The sequence below is a fragment of the Osmia lignaria genome, chromosome 3, assembly GCF_051020975.1.
Source record: "Osmia lignaria lignaria isolate PbOS001 chromosome 3, iyOsmLign1, whole genome shotgun sequence".
Classification (NCBI taxonomy): Eukaryota; Metazoa; Arthropoda; class Insecta; order Hymenoptera; family Megachilidae; genus Osmia; species Osmia lignaria.
In genome coordinates, this window is record NC_135034.1 from 4,375,173 (window position 1) to 4,395,982 (window position 20,810).

At 42.6% G+C, this 20,810-nt stretch overlaps 1 protein-coding gene across 4 annotated transcripts in view; it reads right to left on the reverse strand.

Annotated features, from left to right (window-relative positions):
* Positions 1-459: 459 nt before the first annotated feature.
* rho-6 (serine protease rhomboid 6) overlaps positions 460-20,810 on the reverse strand; it is a 110,761-nt gene continuing 90,410 nt past the window's right edge. Inside the window, exons 1-5 of one of the 4 annotated variants that reach the window (XM_034326080.2) lie at positions 10,669-11,226; positions 6,699-6,963; positions 2,789-2,959; positions 2,334-2,489; positions 460-2,101 (exon numbers count right to left, since the gene is read on the reverse strand). In XM_034326080.2, the coding sequence (XP_034181971.1) occupies positions 1,781-2,101; positions 2,334-2,489; positions 2,789-2,959; positions 6,699-6,953 (903 nt within the window). In that variant the 5' untranslated portion in view covers positions 6,954-6,963; positions 10,669-11,226 and the 3' untranslated portion in view covers positions 460-1,780. Of the gene's footprint in view, positions 2,102-2,333; positions 2,533-2,788; positions 2,960-6,698; positions 6,964-10,668; positions 11,227-20,810 lie in introns of those variants that run through there. The other 3 variants (XM_076687987.1, XM_076687986.1, XM_076687988.1) reach the window with 3 other exon arrangements.

Here is a 20,810-nt window from a genome sequence, read left to right on the forward strand (position 1 = left end):
AGCGAAATCAGGTCGATTCGAGAAGCGTCGACGTCTTCGACAACGAGGTTTTTGACTCGACGACCATCCACTTTAACGTGGAAAATGCATCGCGGCGTACAATCGTTTCGGGAAAAGGAAATGCGAACGATGAATCGAGAAATCGAGAGCTGGATCTCTCAAGCCACGCAATTTCCTCGGGTTTCGTCAGGGAAAATTTCAAGAGGACGCCGTTTTTCCAATGGATTTCTTCGCAACCACTTAGATATCGAACTTACTCCTAGATTTTTTTTATCAGTAATTAATATCGAAGAATTCATCGAAACACCCTTATTAATTAACGTGCCTAAAGCTGCGTGCAGACGTAGTTATGAATAAATCAAGTTTTAATGTTCCTGTTATTAACCAAAATTCTTTGTAATACATTTTAGTTAATAATGGAAGTACTTCACCAAGCCTAAAATATACAGATTAATATAAATTGAAAAAAAAAAACAAAACATACAAACCATGTCACCTCTCTCGTCCACACTTCTGCACGCAGCCTGCAACAATAACCTATCAATACATTATCGATCAACTGATTCTTACTTACTTCTAATCGATTGTACACTCATCGTCGTCGTATTGACGATCAACGTTCATCATGAGTTTAGTGATTACTCAATGAACATGGTTCTCAAACTCACGATTAGAACATTCAACGTGAAAGTCATCATTTTCAAACTCGTGATTAGTTCAATTCATTATTCGAAGACCGTGGAGTTGATTCAGCTTCTCCTTAATTAATTCCATGGAGTAATTTATTTGAAGTAACAGGAAAAACCAACTCATTACGGTCTAATTCCTTGATTTCTTGTACACTCAAATACGCTAGGTCGATCCTCTGATCCTCGAACCGTCTTAACTTTCAAACGGTCAATTACACCGAGAAGTCAAGCGATCTGTATGATGCTCAAGTGTTCGTTTATCCTTGAAACCGACGATCCGTTCTGCCTTGGAGAAACCTTCGTCAAGATACGATCTTCTAATCTCGCGATTAGAGACCCATGGTCGACGAAAATTTCCTCGAAAATTCTTCTGGTTCCTCCCATCGATTGACGGGATCCTCTAGAACCTCTCTGTACGATATCGCAGAGAGGATCTTCAAATTCTCGACAGAGTCCAAGAAAATTTGTTCAAAGTCGAACACTAATGCAGCTTTATGACGTTCAAGTGACGAAGAAGATTTTTGCATCAAGCAAACATTGTCGAATCTCTTGTTCGATACCTTACGTCAGTAGTACAACAACAGAAGTGTTGTTTAACTGAGCAATTCAGAGTTATTAATGTTTTTCCTATGTTCAACAAACAATTGAACACACTATTCATAGAGCCTACGCTCAACGAGGTTAACATTTTCCTATTTTCATCATCCCTGGAATAAACACTGATCCCATTAACACGTTTCCCTTTGGAATCCTGAATCTAACGTCAGTCTCCAATTGAACACATTTCTCCAACCCATCTAAGCCATAACAGTCCCCCCCCAAAAAAACATTCTACTCAATATGTATTGGAACAAACCCGAAGCAGTCCCTTTGAACTTTCAGACTCACATTCCCTCCAGAATGTCGCGCAATTCCATCTGCTCAAGAGGCAGCCTCTCCTCCTCATATTTTCCTGAAACTGCGTCAGAAAGATATCCAGTTCGACGATGTTCCAACGCGAGGATCTACTCGAAAACGCTCTCGGCAGCTTCCCTGATCTTAACGATGAGGAAAGATCGTCTGCAGAGCTTGACGAGCAGTTCAATCCTCTGTCAGGATGGCTTCCTCAGCTGGGGTAGCGCGATCAGGTAGATGTTGCCGAGTATAGCGCCGACCACCAACAGCATCACGCTGACAGCTGATAAAAGACGCACGAACCTGACGAATCTCCGTCCTCTGGCGTCCTTCTTGCTTTGGTTAGGGAACACGGCCAGACCTAGAAGAGGTCCTGCCAGAGCGCCGGCCACGTGTGCAGCCCATCCGACGCGTCCGCATCCGAGGAGGGCTGGAATTGGCAGGGACGCGACGTCCGCGCTGGCCAACAGCAGCACAGCCCCCAGACGCCAGCCGGCGTACCGTAACTCTCCGTGACACTGGAATTTATATCGTGGCTGACATTGCGGCTCGATCAGAAGAATCGTGAAAGATAACAGTTGGCAATGGTAGCCGGTTGCTTTTCAAGCTTGCAGAAGACTCGATTGATGAAAGAAAATAGAAGTGGAAAGGGAGAAACTTTGGTAGGGGATGGAATCATTGGAGAAAAGTTGACGGCAGGCAACAATTGGCTTCCAGTCGATGAACCGAGCAACTTTTCTTTCGACTCACCAAGTAAAGATGCGCGAGATGGCTGGTAAGCAGCGCGTAAACGCCTGCGGACGCGCCGACCAGGAACAAACTTGGCTGCAACAGGGATGCTCCGAGGGCTCCGCAAACACCGCCCCCTAGGTAAATCGTCGCCACACCGATTCGTCCCTGCTCCACCTGCGGTCATCGAAACTTTCCTCTCTCCGATATCTCTTTCATTCTACGCTGTTGAACATTCTCAATAAATTTATGTTCATTGAAAATCGTTTAAATTAACCTGAAACGTTGGAAGTTTCTTGAAAATTTTTCAACCCTTAAAATTCCCCGTTCATTTTAGCGGTGTACCTCGGTGGTTTCCGCTCGATTCAGTCGTCGGATCGATCGATCAGCCAGACCACGAAGGATACACTTGGAAGGGTCGCGAGCGGAAAAAGGGTAGCTCCAGGACGAAGCAGCAATTAGTCTGATTAACTCACCTCGAGCGGAGTGGCCAGCACCAGCTGGATGACCACGTTCAGTGCAAGGTGGAGTGCGTTCGAGTGCAGCAGCATGTACGAGGCAAACCTCCATCCCTGCACCCTTTGACGGGGATCGTAGACCAACCACCTGCGCAAGGTCGACTCATCCCCCAGGCAGTGAACGGCTATCTATCGTAATCACGAATGAATTTTCAGTGTTTGCTACGCTCTCGAACGCGTGTATCGTAATGATACATTAAGACCACTCGATCCAGTTGCTAGAAATAAATTACCTAATGAATGTGGCTCTAGGGGATGAAATTTAAATTCCAGACAATTATACTGTAAGGTGTAACGTGATAATTTGTTATTGATACCATGTCAAATATAAAGGTGTAAACATAATAGATGAGAAATATTTTCAGAGTACATTTGCAAAGGTAGAAATCGTCGTTTCGATTTGCAAAAGGATTATATACAATGTAGATTAAACTGATCGGAAAATTAACACGTTTCTCCCGACGATTTCAAATGGTTATCGAAGAAATACTTGATGATTCATCATATTATCGTCGGCAATAATCAAATTCATAATAAAATTCATTCGTTCGATATGCGCAGTTCAATATGACGTTAATTAATCAAAGTTAAAATCATTGAATAAGCGGAATTATTCGTTATAAATAACCGGAAAAAGTCACGCGTTCCGCGCGTGTCTCGTCGATACAAATTGTTCGGGATCGTTCAGAAAGAACTATAAAAACGACGCGATAAATTGATAACGAAGCGATGATTTATTCGTCCATGGCAAAGTAGTAAAAATTCAAATGCGCATTATCGACGAACCACCTAGCGAATAATTAATTCCATTCGCGTATGGAGATTCGACCGCGCAGAATTAATCAAAACCTGCTTATTTAATGCCGAATAAACCGCCCTTGTTGTCAGCCTTTTAATAACGTACCAGTCGAATATGCCCGCATCATTATGAATGATAATCGGCCACTCGTCCTGCAGAGAAAAGACGTGCTCCTCTGTTATCGTGAAATCAATCGTATAAATCGCTGATCGATAACGAAATGACATCGAGAATAACGCTGCCAAACAATCCGATAACTACAGTCTTCAATTTTTAATCGCAACTTTTAGCGATTAAGTCTCTCTCTTAATCTCATGATAATTTCGCAACTTAAGAATCCTCGCAAAGTCTTTTCCTTTTCCTTTCAACGGATCTATAAATCGAAAAATCTAGCTTCGTTGTGTATCAAAGTTTCCCGACGATTTTCTGACCCGCATATTTACCAGAAAGGCAGTTTAGCCGAAAGTTACGACAGCCGGACGGATCATGGGGCCACAAATCGTACAAATTCCCCCGTATCTTCTTCAGCTATCTTTTTCCTCCGATGTCTTTCTTTTACGTTTCGCCGATGTTCGCGCCAGGATCGCAACGTTTTTCTCTGTAAATCATCCGCCAGCAAGAATACGACGCTTTTCGACCGCCTTCACGGCTATCCATTTCCAGGTCCTCCTTTTTACAACCCCCGTATCCGGTTTAATCGCCCTTGTCGTCTCGCAAAACGAGCCGACGAAAGATCAACCCTCAAATGTGAAATTTAAAAAGTAGGTGTATCGTTCAAAGATCTACATAAATAGATTTAAGAAGGTTGAGTTAACGAAAGTCACTCGATGAAATAAAACACGAGGCTAAACGAACGTATGAATACGGAAATCTGCTTCCGGCCTGTCAGACAAGTTCCCTTGAAAACGGACGGTATTAAAGACTCGCTAAAGCACTGATGTTAGAGGATGCTGACAGACGTTCTCGCAAAGTGTCACGAACCGTGATGGAGAATCAAAGTTACAGAATGTCAGTAAGCACCAAAGAGGCACGAAATGTTACGGATTGTTACGAACAACTGGCAAAGTGCCTTCTCGAGTGCCGTGGAACGCGTTTACCGAGTCTGCAATACGAGTGCAACAAGTTTCTATGCAAAATTTTGCATATCTCGAAGATGCATAATAAATACGAGATGCACATTTTCGAAAATTAAGTAATTTCCAATTAACCATTCAACAATCGAGCAAACGTTTCATTTATCGAACGATACACATATCGTCACAGTTTTCGCATAAATGTCACGTTTGAAAATCATCCTGTTTCAACGAGACGGGATAGAGTCCTGGCTAACGATCATTATAACAAGATGAAAAGATCGAGCTTTCACGTGGTGGTTGTATCGTCCTGGCGTATCTCGACGTTTCATTATCCCTGGAAACGTTCATTGACGTTTTACTATCCTCGTTACATTTTCCCGCAATTTTAACTCGAACCGTTTTAGATTGGACGCGTTTCCATCGGGCCGACCACCTAACGACCAGGGAACGTCCAAGGAATTATCATAATTCGAACAAGTGACCTACAAGTATTTTCTTTTTTCAGAAATTTTCTATGTATCGATTAAAAAATAGATAGGCGATTAAGAAAAGGAAAAATCGATCGTAGATTCTCTAAAATAATTTGCGAAAATATTCGCAATGACGGCGCTTTTGCTTTTGATTTATCGTGTTCGTTAGCCTATCTCTCACGATATTGCAGAAGAACATGGAACTCGACCGATTATTAACGGAGAGAGAGAGAGACCACGTAAACGGATATCGCCGTTTCCGCTATCTCAGCGGAAGCTAGCGTTTCATTAGGGCCACGGCTGGAAAAGCATTATCTCGTTCGTTTCATCGCGCGAAACCGGACGAGTTCGCGGTTGCCGATTAGATTTTCCGCTTTCGACCGAACCACGATGGCCGCTTCGAGTGCTCTAATTCGCCTCTAGAAAACTGCTGTCGTTATTCAAACTCTGAATGCTGTACTTAATCGCTGTAAAAAAGGGGAAATTCTAACCGCTTCTGAACTGTGAAAAGCAAAGATAAATAATATTTATTCGAAATTAACACGAAGATGTTGGCTCGTTTGAAAAGTAAATCAGAAACAATATTCGTAACTAAAGTAACAGGATAATTTAACACTTTGTCGGGTAATCGTCCTCGCGAACGAGCGAGCGAGCGAAATTCGATTCGAAAGTGGCATCAACTACCCCGTTACTCTTTTTCTCGTTTCATTAACCCGTTAGCGGCCAGTTAACTTTTGTTTGATCGCGCGAAAACTGGCGGAAAAGAATAGTGCATTTAAGTTGGCGGCTTGAATCGGTCGCGTTACAGTCGCCACGTTCGTACCAACCGGAAGTGCTCGAATAAGCTCTTTGGAATTATTATCCAACCGGAGGAAAAGAATCTGTAGAGAAGAGAAACGTCGACTCGTCGTCTCGTCGTCTCTCCTTCGAGCATTTCTTTTATTCCTTTTCTCTCCTCGGCTCGTTCGAGCTCGAGTTTCTTGAAATACCACCACTATATTCCTTCGTGAACTCGTGCGAATAATTGAGAGAGATTCTCCCGCACCCCATCCAACCCCTTCGCCCTTCCTTCCACCTGCTGCACGAAGCATTAACTCGGCTAATGGGAAATTTTTCGAGCCCGGACGACCGTGCTCGAACACCGTGTCCTTCGGTAATACGAATACTTTTCGGTGTTGCGAATTTCTCACGGTGAAAGGGGCTGAAAGATTCTATTACCCTATGGCGAACGGGATCGATTAAACAGTGCTTTGTTTCGAGAAGAAAACTTTAGATTTTCCCTATGATTTATTTCGATTTCTTTCCTTTCGTACGTTATGGATTTTAAAAAGATCGAAGGGATGTTTTACGAGAGGGTTGTTTTTTTGAATACCAATGAGATAAGTTTTGATTTATAGAAAGCCAAGAGGATCACTTCTAAAAGGTCGAAGTTCAGCTCAAAAATATTCGAATTCAATTGGTTAGAAAATACCTGGCACCTTTTCTCTTGGATCAATAGAAAGCTAAATTATTTCCTGTCTCACCTCTATGATACTGATGCAGATCATCAGGTAGGGCGGTCGTATCCGGAAGTTGGGCTTCCTGGGCGGCAATGGATGCCTGGGTGTCGGTCTAGGCGTCACCTCGTCATCCTTTGTCTTCTTGTACGAGGACGTGACGATGATCGGTGATTCTGGGGAATAAGGTGAGCCAGGACCCGAATACGTGGTGTCAGTGCAATCTGACGAGATGGTCGACAGTGTCGGAGAATTCTCCAGCAGCGCTGCCTCAACGTCCATGTTGGCCTGCCTGCAACAAACAACAAGTTCCTCGGATAAGAAAACAATTACAGTTACCTATCATACCGCTCAGGTATTTGATAAATTTCCAAGGATTTTCACATCTTTCTTTCTCCATGGTAGCAGACTAGTCTTTAATTTAACCACGTCGGGGACCATGGACGTAGATTCATTTACGCGGAGGGATGCAGTTGTACGCGTACAGGACACAAGTTGGTCGAGCTGGAATGGTCGAGACAGGTCGGGAAAGACGGAAAGAGAGCGAGCGAGAGAGTGTCGGAGTGCGAGAGACACGAATGAAGGAGAGAATAGGCGTGCAGAAGCGAAGGGAAGACAGAGAGGAGGAGAACTTTTGGTCGGGGTCAATCCTGGCGACCCCTTTGTCCGTGCGGCAACGGTCTTTGTTCGGCCCGTGTTGTCGAGCCACCATAGAATTTGCCTCTGAATTATTGGGGCTCGTCGAGTTTCGGAACGGTCTCCGTTTCTCCACCACCATCTCCCTCTCCGTACCCTCCCTCTTTCCCTTCAGCTGCACGTTCAATCGATCTACGCCAAGCTTTTCAACGTTTCCAAAACGAATTTTCCAAATACAAAAGGCGAAGATGAAGGGAAGAGAAACAGAAAGGTTTAAGATCGAAAGATTTTTTGAAAGGAGCAGTAGAAACATCGATGCTTAGTCAGACACGCGAACAAAACGTGTATCTACCTGCAGAGAATACTAACTGAAAGAACTGGGAACTGTGTATTCTACGTGTGACAAGTGTAAATTAAAATTCAGAGCTACTGAATGTTAAAAAACCCGTGTTTCCCATCTGTCCGGTGTTGCACGATTGAAGCAGGAGCAAAAAAGAAATGACCATTACACACAGTTCTCTCTCTTTCGCTCTCGGATACGTTTCACGTGAAATTCTCTGCTCTCCAAAGGGAAGAATCATCCTGTGCCGCGGTGATCATTTATCATCGAAACGTACGAACACTCGTTGCAATAATGAACATCAAACTTGGTGTCGCGTTGCATCACGACCGAGTTCTGTTCGTCGAATATGTAACACAGGGCTTGCGGAAACGGGGGTTGATTTAACCCTGCGGTCGATGCTGGAACAGGACGTTTCTGTTTCCCTGTCCTTCGCGTTTGTTTCAAGTGGTTGCCAATGATTTCGCAGCGACGCTAATTCTGCCAGATTATTATTCTCCAGCCCAGCTTGAAAACAGTCCTTCGCGCTGAATTACCCGGGGATTTCGACTACGATTCCGCGGCTCGACCGTTTCTGTCGTTTCCTGATCGCGGTTTACGCAAACAATAGGGTGTTATACTGCTCGGCATGCAAAATTGACGAAGAGTTTGAGGATCGACCAACCCGATGAAATATTCCCTCGTTCGCGCGAATTTCGTGGAATTGGATTCGAATCTACTCGATATATATACGTTTGAATCTAATCAGAAACGAAGAAAGTTTTAGCGAACAGCTGCTTAATGAAGCATTGACGTGTCCGGTAAGAGCGTGTTACCTGTCCGCGTGTAATTAACGTGACGGCCGTCTGCACGCAAATCAAACGTACACGCGGTCGTACGAGGAGCGGTGTAATTAAGGCCTCTCCCAGACTACGCGAAGAACAATGAGACTGCGCCCGCATACATCACGCGTCAATGACCACGACGTATTCGATGACGAGTAATCGTGCTCCGATTAACCTGCTCTTCGACGCGTGATACTGATTCCACATTTCTTCTCCACCTGATAGAATCGCGAATAAAAAGTTTCTTCCTGCATTGCCTTCGATGAAATAGCAATAAAATCATCACCCAATTAATTTTCGACTATTATTAATTATTGCACAGTGTTCCCGAGAATTTGTATTTTCAATCGCAGAGTACGAAATCGAACGTCAGACGTAGGATATGATAGACTCCAGGAATGTTGTTCTTAGATAATGTTTGCTTGCTTCAGGGCACAAGATTCTATTCTTGGTTACTCTGCAACTTGCAAACAGCTCTTTGCTTTAAAACAGATACATCGAGATATAAATTTCCGGGAAGTTCAAAATACACAAGGAAGCCTCGCTTTTATTACACCGTTTAATATAGAGAATAACGGGGAAGGTTAGTCTTCAATTATTTTAGGATTTGCAAATTTGTCTTCTGGTTAAATATTTGAAGTTAGAAAATTTCCGAATACGAAGGTTTAATCTCCGAGGGATTAAATGAAATAAATTTCCACGGGATCGATAAGTCATCCTGTCCCCCGTATAAATCGGTGACACATCCCCGTAACTCAGGAAACACCGTATGATTTTGCAAGCCCGAATTCAGAAATTTTCCCACGGAAGTCGGTGTCTGGAATGGAAACAAAGAAAGTACAAATAACGGCATCATTAATTATTCTCTGGTAGCACGAGCAGCTAGGTTACACACGATTGGTTCATTAATTTTCAGCGACGTCCTATCGACTTTCTGTCACAAGCTCTTGCCACTTCGAAATCCTGATCCCTGTCGTTCGAACGACCGCAAATCAAAATCGGTACCGCGTACACCTAAATAATTTCAAAGTAACCTTTTCAATTTTTAGGAACTACGTAAATATTTTAGCAACGTCTCTAAATAAAGAATATCTCCCAAATTTTTAATGAATTCGCCGCATAGCGTTCTTTAATTTTATTTCCTATTTTTCTCTTGCCTTGAATTGTTCAGAGCAAGTCACCAGGTGATTTATACGACCATAAATTGATACTTGGCAAAATTATGATTACCGATGGAAACTGGGAAGCAGCAGCAACGACGTCGACAGCCGTGGAAAGTTCGAAACGACCCGGTTTGCGGGCAGTTTTAGGGCTTGTTTGATTTACGAATTTCCCGGGTCCGGAAATTTTGGAAATTTTGGAAATTCCCGCGTCTAGAAATAATCTCGCTCGTTCTACGGTCTCGTGAATTTCCTGCTCGACATTTCCCTCGTTCGTGCTTTGTACTTTGCCGGAATTATATTATTGATTAAAACAGTTGTCTGTTTAGCCGGTGATTTGGTATCGAAAACACGCATACTGTGCGCAGAAATTCGTCGAGGTTCTCGCGATAAACGACGATCGTTTCTGGAGATAGCGACCCATGATGATTAATCACGACGAGCCGATTAAATAAACGAGCGATCGTACGGTGAAAAAGCTCGTCCGGCAATTTCCACTCAACGTGTTTCGATTTGTATCGGGATTACGCTCCACTGGTTCATCCCACGATTAATTTTTGCATTTTCCACTGTAACCGTACGCGATCTTTCCTATCCAATGACACGAATATTCCTTCATTCGAAACTTGAATCATTAAAAAGTTACTCCATTCGCAATATTTATCCGATGATTTCAGTTTCCTCTGGCCTGTTTCAAACGCTATCTGAATACTCTATTCTGGATCATTTCAAATCACATGTGAAATTTTAAACACTTTTCAAACTACTCGATAGTGTAATTCACGCTCTACTTCACAAGTCACTTTGCTCTAATCGCGTTCAATTCACTTTCTGATGTTTCCCAGCACATTGCGTAACTCAAGTAATATTAACTAATTTTAGTTTGTAATCAGTTCTATTTGCCGTAGCTTGAATTATGACTTTGAACGTAACAAAAGAACCAACTTACTATGTGGGAACACGTTTCTGTTACAATAGAGAAACAATAAAAAATCATAAATTTTCTTCTGAAAAATAATTGAAAATAAAATGACTACCTGAAGATATGTTTGACGCGACGAGTCAAAATATGACCGGCGTATCTAAAGCATCACTTTCCTCGGTGCACCAGCTGTCACGCACAAACGGAACAGCAATCGATCACACGTGTGTTCCCTTTTATACGCCTGCGTCTCCAGGAAACTGGAGGTTAAAACCGGCACGATAGGTTACGTAAAACGGAAACGCGGGATGAAATGTAGGGAGAGCGAGGAACGAATCGAAAGGCAAAGTCGGCGAGAATCAGGCCGTTGCCACGGTACAAATCACATTAGCGGTTCGCGATCACCGCCACGGCTACAAAGCGAAGGAAGCAGCTGCTCGAACCACGCGGCCCGTCCGTTTTGCATAAATTATGTAACCGCGATTCAAGGTTGCCGCAGAAATAGCCAAGCGTGTGGTTCGCTGGCTCGAAGCCTTGGCGATCAATCCTACGATTTCAACTTGACCCATTCTCTTATCTTTCCGAAAAAAAAAAATCACTGCCATCTTGGTAAAGTGTTCGTTAAAACAAGCTTTTGGTATAATATTTGAGGAAAATTGGAAAATTTTACGTTCTAGAAATAATTCAATTCTATTATCGAGACCATAATTTCAATAATCACGGAATATTACGAGGAAAGCACGCAATTACACTTCGATAACAGAACACGAAAATTATTCAACAATTATTGTCATTTACCCTTCGAAGCTTTTATTATACATAATAACTGGACGGTTTATCGTACAAACAGAGAAGTACAGTATACATTATCGCGCTCGATGAAATTTTCATTTAAATAAACAGCCCATTGAAACGTTTCAATCAGTCGACTGTGACAAGCTTTTGTAACAAATTGAAATCACTGAAATCCAACTATTATCTGGATGTGTGCGTGTACCGTGTATGTATAAAAAGAAGCCTGCTCGTTTTCATGATTTTTTGTTTTCTGTTTTCCTGTTTTTCCAACTTTCGCGAAAGCACGGTAAATATTTGACCGGCAAATATTTGCCACGGCAAATACTCGGTCCCCGTTAATATCTCGCCGTGACCAACGTTTCACCACGAAAAACGCCGTTTCTCTCGACAAGATTGAGCCACGATACATTTAAACAAGCTCGTAACAGCTTTCAAGAACCACCTTGGAAACCTAACCACCTCTACGAATCGTAAACGAGCCAGATTACAGGGACATTACGTTTATTAAATCATTTCGAGTCGGGTGTAATCGGCGGAACGATCGTAACACGCGTTTCATCGCTCGGAATCCCTGTTTTATCAAAGCAACGAAAGATTTAATTGAATAGTTTAAAACAGAATTAATGTCGAAATTTTCGCTCTTTCGTTTTAAACCTTCCAAGGTTTATATCTTTTTACCGATGCATTAGGTATTCGTCGAGACGAATTAACTCTAATTACTCGAAATAGAAAATTAAATAAAAAATACATGACAGTCTGAAACATTCACAAGAACCTTAATGAGCTCTGTGTGCTATAAAATATCTGTTTGAACTTTAAAACGAGATCAGAAAGTTACGTTTTAATATTCCATTGCAGTCCAGCTGCAATTGTGCTGGATTCTTCAGGGTTTAACTGCGTGCTCGCTCATTTAATAAAGGCTTAGCCTTTAATGAATAATTCATGATATCTCGGTAAGCACACATTGTGTTGAAGTTGCATTTGCGAAAAAAGAACGTTTCTCGAGCTCCGAATAATCACTGTTTTCTAAGTATTATCAGTTTTATAAAATCAATATCTAAAATTTACTTTCGACGTTTTATGGATATTTCGTGTGGCTGAAAGCTCCCTAGGTTATTGATTGGAATAGAGAAAAAAGAAGAAAAGGGAGAAAAGGAAAAGTCGTGGATAGAGGAAAAATTCATAAGCACTATGCTCTTAAAACGAACTAGAAAGAACTCGACGAAGGGAATAATTTATCGAGAGATTGTACGTTTCCGGATTCTCTCGGGCCGCGATCGAAGAGGGCGACTTTTCGGCTGGTCGGATAAGATCGTAGCCATAGTCGTGTTGCATTAAATCACACCGGGTAACTGCAATTGCCCCGCTTTCCACTCTACTTGTTTTCTAGCTCTCGACGGGCGCGGCACACACGAGAACTCAATTCCGTTCGATCTGTCATCTTAACTGCTGTCGAGCACTCTGGTTCCACAGCGTTTCCACGACGCTCATGAAAAATATCCTTTTCCCGCGAACGAAACACGCAATTACGATCGAATACTGTTTCCGGGGGAATTCTACTAGTGTCGGCAGACATTACGAACAGAGGATATTGCGACTTCGGTGATGTACGATCTTCTGAAACATCCTTTAAGTATCTTCTACATTTGGCATCGGAACTTTAGCAGATTTCCAAGAATTCCGAGAGTATGTATTTAATATTTTTAACACTGAACCAAACTCAGACTTAAATAAATTCACTTATCATTGACTTATACTACTTATTCCTGACATATGGATATAGGTATTACTCTTATACAAATTTTCTATTTCTAATATCTCGATTAGATTAGCATTAATTAATATCCAATATTGAGAAAAATTGGATGATTCAATAAAATTCTAATATTTTTTCCACGTTTTTATGTTTCGAATTAAAATACAGGCTGCATGGATTTTTTTCTGATAGGAAGAAAGTTTCATGATCGACGTCACACGATCGCAAACTTTCTATCTCGATGATTTTTATTCGAAACGAAAGGTAAGCTTTCCGCTAGCAGAATTAATTCGAAAGTTTCGAATGGATCGATCGGTCGACCTACGTACGTAACGCTGCTTCCATCGCATTTCCTCAATTTCCTGCGGCATTACATCACGAAATAAGCGAAATACCGTGGAGCGACGTTTACCTAACGTACGAGCGTCCGACGATAATGGACCGGCCACCGAGACACAGGACCACTCGTTAACTTTCGACGTTTTATCGCGAATACCCTGGCAATGTGTGCACGAGCCAGCAACTTTGCCGAGCCATCACGTAACTCGTGGATCCTCGAAACTCTTTGAAAAAGCTCTTCGCGACCTCGATACTACCCGTTCCGACTAAACGAACCTTAATCATTCGAAATTCCACCGCTTCTCTTTCTACCTTCCGTTTCGATTTCGAGTCGCACAATACTTTTCGTGATTTTCAATTTTTGTAACTTACGAATTCAGTCATTTTTCAAAAGGGTTTTGATTCGTATAGTTCATCAAACGCTATACGCGCTTCTGACGCACGAAAGAGTTGAACGAAATCAATAATTCGTTTCATTCTCGCGTCTAAGCCGCTTCCCGGCAACTTTTCATTCCGCACAGCGGCAGGGCGAAACGTAATTAATTTTTCCCATATCCTCTCTCGTCGCGCGGTGCCATCGAATTCGACGTTTTAACGACGAAATCTCGCATCGTTAACAGCGCTCACTAATTATCGGGCGACACGAGGCGAGTTAACGAGACGGCAAGACAGAGACGACAGAGTCAAAAGTCTTTTGTCCCCAAGCGCTCTATTTTTTTCTCCTCCCCTCTTCTATACGTTCCCACGCGTTCGCGGAACGAACGTACACGCTGACTGCTTGAATATTGTACATTTTTAAATACATATTTCCAACCTCGTCGGGTCCCTACAGGCTCGTCGAAGAAAGGAACAAACGCGTAATTACGCGTGTAATTTACAACTCGCTAATGAGAGCCACAGTTGTGCGTTACCAAGCTGAATGCTCCTGTTTGTACAATGTCGACGGTGTGCATCGTGTTTGCGGATTCCTTCTTCAAAGCAGTGCTCAACCGACCCCCGACCGACCATTTCGCAAACACGAGTTTTGTCATCGATCAAAGCGCAAATTCTCCTCGAAATATGCTCGATTTTAATAAATAATAGTATAAATAACAATATCAGTAAGACTAGGTTTTCATTAAATTCCTATCGTACTCCGTTTGCGCGATATTCGTACGCCGCAGTGGAATGGACCCATGTTTGGTCAGACGTGCAGGGTAAGAATATTAGCGCGGACCGCCGCAGTAGAAATATCAATATTAACCGCAGCGCTGCATAATATAGCTAATTGAAGACGCTAAAAATTACTGCCCGAATTAAATTGCAAAGTATTATGACTATTTAATATTTTAGTTGAATATTTCATGGCGATACTTGTTAACGCTGGTTAAATTTAATTAAATCTCTTATCCTAATAAAATTAAATAAAATTCTTGCGCTTTCAATTTTCAAGGTGTTTAAGAATACTTGTTAGTTTTCAAAAATTTTCTATTTTAAAATCGAACAAATACTCGCGTTAACCTACATCGTTCTCGAGCATCACACGAGCTCTCCCGGCCAGAATCACCATTTCTCTGCCAGTGATTTTTATCCCCGATCGAGTTTCAACTCCGTCCAACTCACCGTAATAAATCCGTCGTTCTGGCCCGGTTCGATTCTCGCTCGTTGCATTACAACCACCCGGGGCGTCGTAAATAAATAAGGGGGCGAGTCCCTTTCCGGGTATTAAAAATGCACTTTACCCGATGAATCTTCGGAAGCGTAGCAGAGCGGAGCAACAAGGTGGTTCGCGAACAAACCAGCCAGTGTGCAAAGTCAACAGGGATGTATGAGAGCGTGCCGGATCCCCGGGCTGCACGCAACCGCCGTTTGGACGTCGGTAAACAACCGACCAAGAGAGAGCTCGATGGTGTAAACCTGCTAAGAAAACATTCGAACAAGGGGGAGAGGGAGAAGGGGGGAACCACCACCCGCGAATACCGAAACCCCGCGGGGAATCTTCCGCAGGCAAGAACAACGATGCAAACATGTAAATCACGCGGGAATCCTTTGGAATCAACGGGAAACCTTGTCCGATCCATGCAACCCTTTCGCCCGCGAAACATCTCCGTAAACATTCATTTGTAAACTGTGTACACGAAACATTATATTACGGAGCTCAAAGTTCTATCGTTAGTTTCAATCGTTACTGTTCAAAAGCTACGAAACGCATAATTTCGCATCGATTTCTAAATATCTGCTACGGTGTAACAAGGCAAACCATTCGACGGCCCCTGGACCGGAACTACTAGCTCGATTCAATTCAAAGTTTCGATGAGTTGCGGTTTTGCGATTAAGAAGCCGAAACACTGTTCGCTTTCGGTTATCGCCGCTGTCGGTGTCCCGTTTTTTCAACGTAGGAATTTCGTCGTCGATTCGATCGAGGCAACTTCGATACACGAGCAAACAATAGTCGTCGACCAGAAGCGGAGCACTCGATGGAGATCGTAAATTACAAAATGGTACAGGACTTTTGACGCAAAGTGTGAACTTTGTGATGTGCACAGTTTCCGTGTTTCATAATATGCAGAATTCCAGAATAAACGGATGTAATTCGTTCATCTTTCTCGAGGCTGGGCAAACTTTTGACGCGCAATTAGACGTCTGGTGGTGCGACGCGTGACGAAAGTGGAAATGTCTAAGCGTTTTCGGAAGGTTGTCGCGTCGCACGTGTCTCGGGCGGACACGCGCGTCTCCCGTAAATTATGCGAGGCTGCACCAGGGAACGCGAACCCTTGACACATTCGTAATTCACGCGGAGGACACGCGACAACGCGCGGCTACATTCGGTCAGCATTTCGGATTCCGCGTCGTGTTTATCGTAAAGCCCTCTTGTAATGTGGCGTGTAACAGAAAGCGCGCGTGCTCCTCTGCTGGAATCGCAGCATTTGCATGCTAACGAAACGGGATGAAACTCGGCCTTGACGCGTCGCAAAAAGATGCGAACAAGATAATAGGGGATCGCGGTGGCTGGCCTGCGAATGGGACACAGGCCGTGTTCCATGGAATTGAATTCGTTGGAAACGCGTTGTGTTTCGGTTTCAATTCACTATTTCGGTATCGAATTTATTGATCGACTCGCCTAGCTGGTCGAAACGCTCTCGCAATCTGACGCTTCCGTTGCAACAAACTTTTCGAATTTTTCACCAAGCTTTTTTTTTCTGATTCAGGAGAGGATCTATGAGCTTGTTGCCCTTTTTTTTTGGAGTAATTCTGAATTACTTGAAAACTCGGAGGATATGTATTTCAAGGAAAGCCAGGATGAATAGGAATTTAAAAGTCATAAAAGTCGGCAAGGGTAATTTGTCAAAATGGTACTTTCCCGATGGTAACGAGGGAAATTATGCTCTCTTATCGCTTCCAACTTGCGTGACACGCTAATTCACCGCAATGGTACCGCAGAACTTTCGCGCCCACGGAGTCGTTCGTCTCGTGTCGCGCTTTTGCTGTTCGTTTCGTGGCCGGGCCCGATATTCGCGGTTTCAACGCGGCACCTTGCGTTAAAAATGACCCCCGACGGCTGACGGCGAACGACATTCCCGCTAGCCACGACGATTATTTTCGCTAACTGTCGCGGTTAGCCGGCGCGTTAAACGCTCGCACGTTTCCTATGCTCGGTCGAAATGTTCTCGGTGGTAGCCCTTTAATCGTCCATTTCGCGTTTTAACCGTTCCAATTCGAAATGTTAAGAGCTGCGTATTCCAACGCGACAATTGTCATTTAAATTCGATCAGATTTTTCCGACAGGACTGTTCAATTTATTTCGAATTTCTACAAAATAATTGCACGAAACGACTATTTTCAAAAAGTAAATCGAGGTGGAATTTCGATCGTGATATCGGCAAAGTAGAAATTATATTAATCGTGATAAAGTGACTTCACGGAACCGACACAATGTTGGAAAATTACGTGCACGGATGTTAAACATCGTAACGGACCGCGTAATAACCTCCCTTGCCTTCGGGACGATAATGTACCATGGTCTCCTCTACTAAATGCGTACAGTGTAAATGACGTACAGTCCCGTGACTTAATGGTGCACCAGCTAACTTCGCTGCCTTTTTCATTTTTCAAACTTGCAAACTAGAATTTGGAAAATTAAACCTTCCAACAAATTCGCGGATTACCAATCTTTTAATTTCTCAAACCTCTCGAATTCTCTAATTTCCAATTACAAACGCGTTCTCAATTATCCAACACTTCGTATGCATAGGGTGCAACAGCTGTTGCATCGGCAACCGGCAGAAAATAGATCCATAGAATATACTCATATCATCGGCTAGGGAAAAATTGAAACGGCTAGTATCTCGGGTTCGATATCAAGACACACATGCAGGGGAAATGTGAGTACACGTGTGTATGAAGCCATTACACGTTTCGCAAGCCACCGGGTTTGGATTATGCCCGTCTCGTGTACACACACCAGGGTACGTGTTACCGTGTGTTAGACGATTTTTCAGCCAGCTCTCCCAGCCACATCGCTATATCGAAGATTTTGATTTATCCCGAAATTTGAATAACATGAGAGAGCAATGCCTCCGCGAGGCGTTACGAGCTTCCGCGTTGTATCGGTTTCTAGATAAATTTACAATTCCGCTTGCGGTGCACCCCGAACCCGCCTTACTTTCTTGCACCATTTTAATTGGTGATTTTCCTACCCCTTCTGCGCACGCGTATTCATTTTCTTTTCCAAAGAAATCGCTGTGTCGAATCGTGCAGGTATTTTTAACCGTGCAAATATTTAATCTGCTGAAATCGTATTATTTTTCGCATAAAAAATTGTGCAACGTTTTCAAGATTTTTATTTTCACAAAAATGTTTCATTTTCGATAACGAGCCCCAAGCTTCTCAAAAGTCAACAATAAAACTAAAGGAGAGTGGAAAAAGCGACACGCTAGAAGCGGAAATTTCTTATTGCACATTCCAGGTGAATCCGGCTGGAAATTCTAATTGACATTTTTAATGAATCCGCCCCGTCAACCCTATCGAAGCGGGGCTGGAATTGTCGTTTCCGTTTGCCTGATAAAAGTATGCAGTAACCGAGAAGTTTATCGATAAGTTGTAAAGTTCTCCTGTCCCGACGTTTATTTAAACTAGACCCTTTTATACGAATAAAATAACGTAGAATTTTTTTGAAACATTTTGCCCGAACGTGAACCCACGTGTTATGGATTTCTCGGTGAAAGCGACGACGAGTTCGTCGATCCCGAAAGTACTTAAGGTCTCTTCCGTCAGCAAGACGGTCAAGACGTCGCCGACGATCGTAAATGGGCCTCGATGCGAACATTTTCTTCTTCTACCCTACAACCACCCTATAATGGCACTCGTAATTCCGATATTCACCCTGGGATCCTCTCCCCTATCTCCCCCTTCCGTGTCGTGAATAAAACCCTCTAAACGGCTGTAAAAAACGAACATATCGAGCAGAATTCAACGCTAAGGGTGCATCCTTTTATAATACCGTTCGTGCCATCACCCGGTTACAATGTTGAAAACATGCAAATCGATACGAAGCTTGTAAATAATAATGGACGAGTCGTTTCTGACCGATGATTTTTTGTCAAATTTTCCGATTTAAATTACCTCTATGTTTCTACCATCCCACTTGCACCGGTGCAACTCGTTACCTGTCGTTTCCCTCTGTTCTGTGTTTCCAACAATCCGAATACGAGACAACAACGAGGCTCGTGCTCGTGAATATTCAAAGATATCCCCCAACGAACGTTCGCCGCATTTTCATCGTATTAATCTAAATGAAAAGCAGTGAATAATAATACAAAAAATATATACGCGTACGTACATACACGGTTCTGCTTTAAACGTGTAATATTTCGAGCACGGGAAAATGTCCATGTAAACGAGAGGATTAATTTATCGGCTGCGGCTTAATATTGCCGGAACGTAGCGAATGTTATCACGCGTCATAAACACTTATCGTATTCGATATTCGTCCAACACCACGGTTAGCTAAAATGTCCAGCGTTTTCGATCTCCCTTCGTCCGATTGAATACGCATTTCTGAACGTTCGTTTAATGTTATAAATCATCGGTCACGATAACGGTGTTTCGTCGGGGCCAACAGTTTCTGACGTATTTAAATGAAACGCGTGAAGCTGAGAAATCATATTATGTAATAACGCGTTGTCAAAGAGAAAGACGAGAGCGCAAGTGCCGTGCGTCGCCGACCTTCCGGACGGATCCTTGGTAAATGCCTCGAGGAGTAACTTGAGACAGGTGGAAGAATTTCTAAGTTTCCTGCGACTGGGGAACTCGAAGAAAATTAACTGAGAAGCCAGTGAAGCAAAAATAACGTCGAACACCGACGCGGCAGAGTAAATTAATAAGTTTTGGGATGGTGCCAACAAGAGGTTGGTATAACCGAAGAAGCTTTTCTTAAAAGGGTAGGTGGAGAATGTTAAGCGACTGGTCGCTTTGTCGCGCGGCTAGAAACGACTGGCAATTTGGAACATCCCCGAGCTGGTGGACGATAAACGTTTCACGGTGAAATTTTACGAAAAACTCGGCTGGATCGCGATACGACACGTACCGGATCGCATTTATTCTCTCTATATCTGACGGTGTAAAACGCTTTCGGATATACGGGTCAGCGTGAAAGATGCGGCAAATTTTTCCTTTCTTTCCTCGCGTTACCAGATGAAAATCGTTTCCACTGTACTTTTTATCTGAAGAACAATAAATTTTCTTATCTACACGTAAATGAATTCTTGAATAAGAAACTTATAGACAGAGTAATGCGTTGAAGAAATAAAGGGGATTTTCTCAGGAGATAGTTAAATAACCTTCTAGCATAACCAAAACGATCATGGATTTCGCTTCAACCATCCGTGCTAATGAGCACAATGCTAGTGGTCGAACAATGAGCAATTCAGAGACACATACTGCTTCTCTGCCTCGTGCTCGCACATTTGCACCCTCTTTCCACTTCGAATCGCCTCTAGTTGCCTCTTGCACCCTTTCTTCAGGAAATAATGGCTGGTTAGAAACTTATTTCCAAGTCGAAAATAAGTCCAACAATATAGAGATAGTTGAATTTTTAAATAACATTTAATAATATTGAAAATTTTCTTGCAATTTTTATCTCTCAATTTTGTTGAAAATCAACAAAAATAATAAACTGTCTGTTAGTTGAATTTTTAAATAACATTTAATAATATTGAAAATTTTCTTATAACTTTTATCCCTCAATTATCTCATCATATTGAATTTGTTTTCTATAGAAAATGAATAAAAATAATAAACTGTCAGTTAGTTGAAATTTTAAAACATTTTAAAAATCGTCAAGTTATGATATTATAAGCCAACTAAAATGAAATGGTTGAACAATGGCG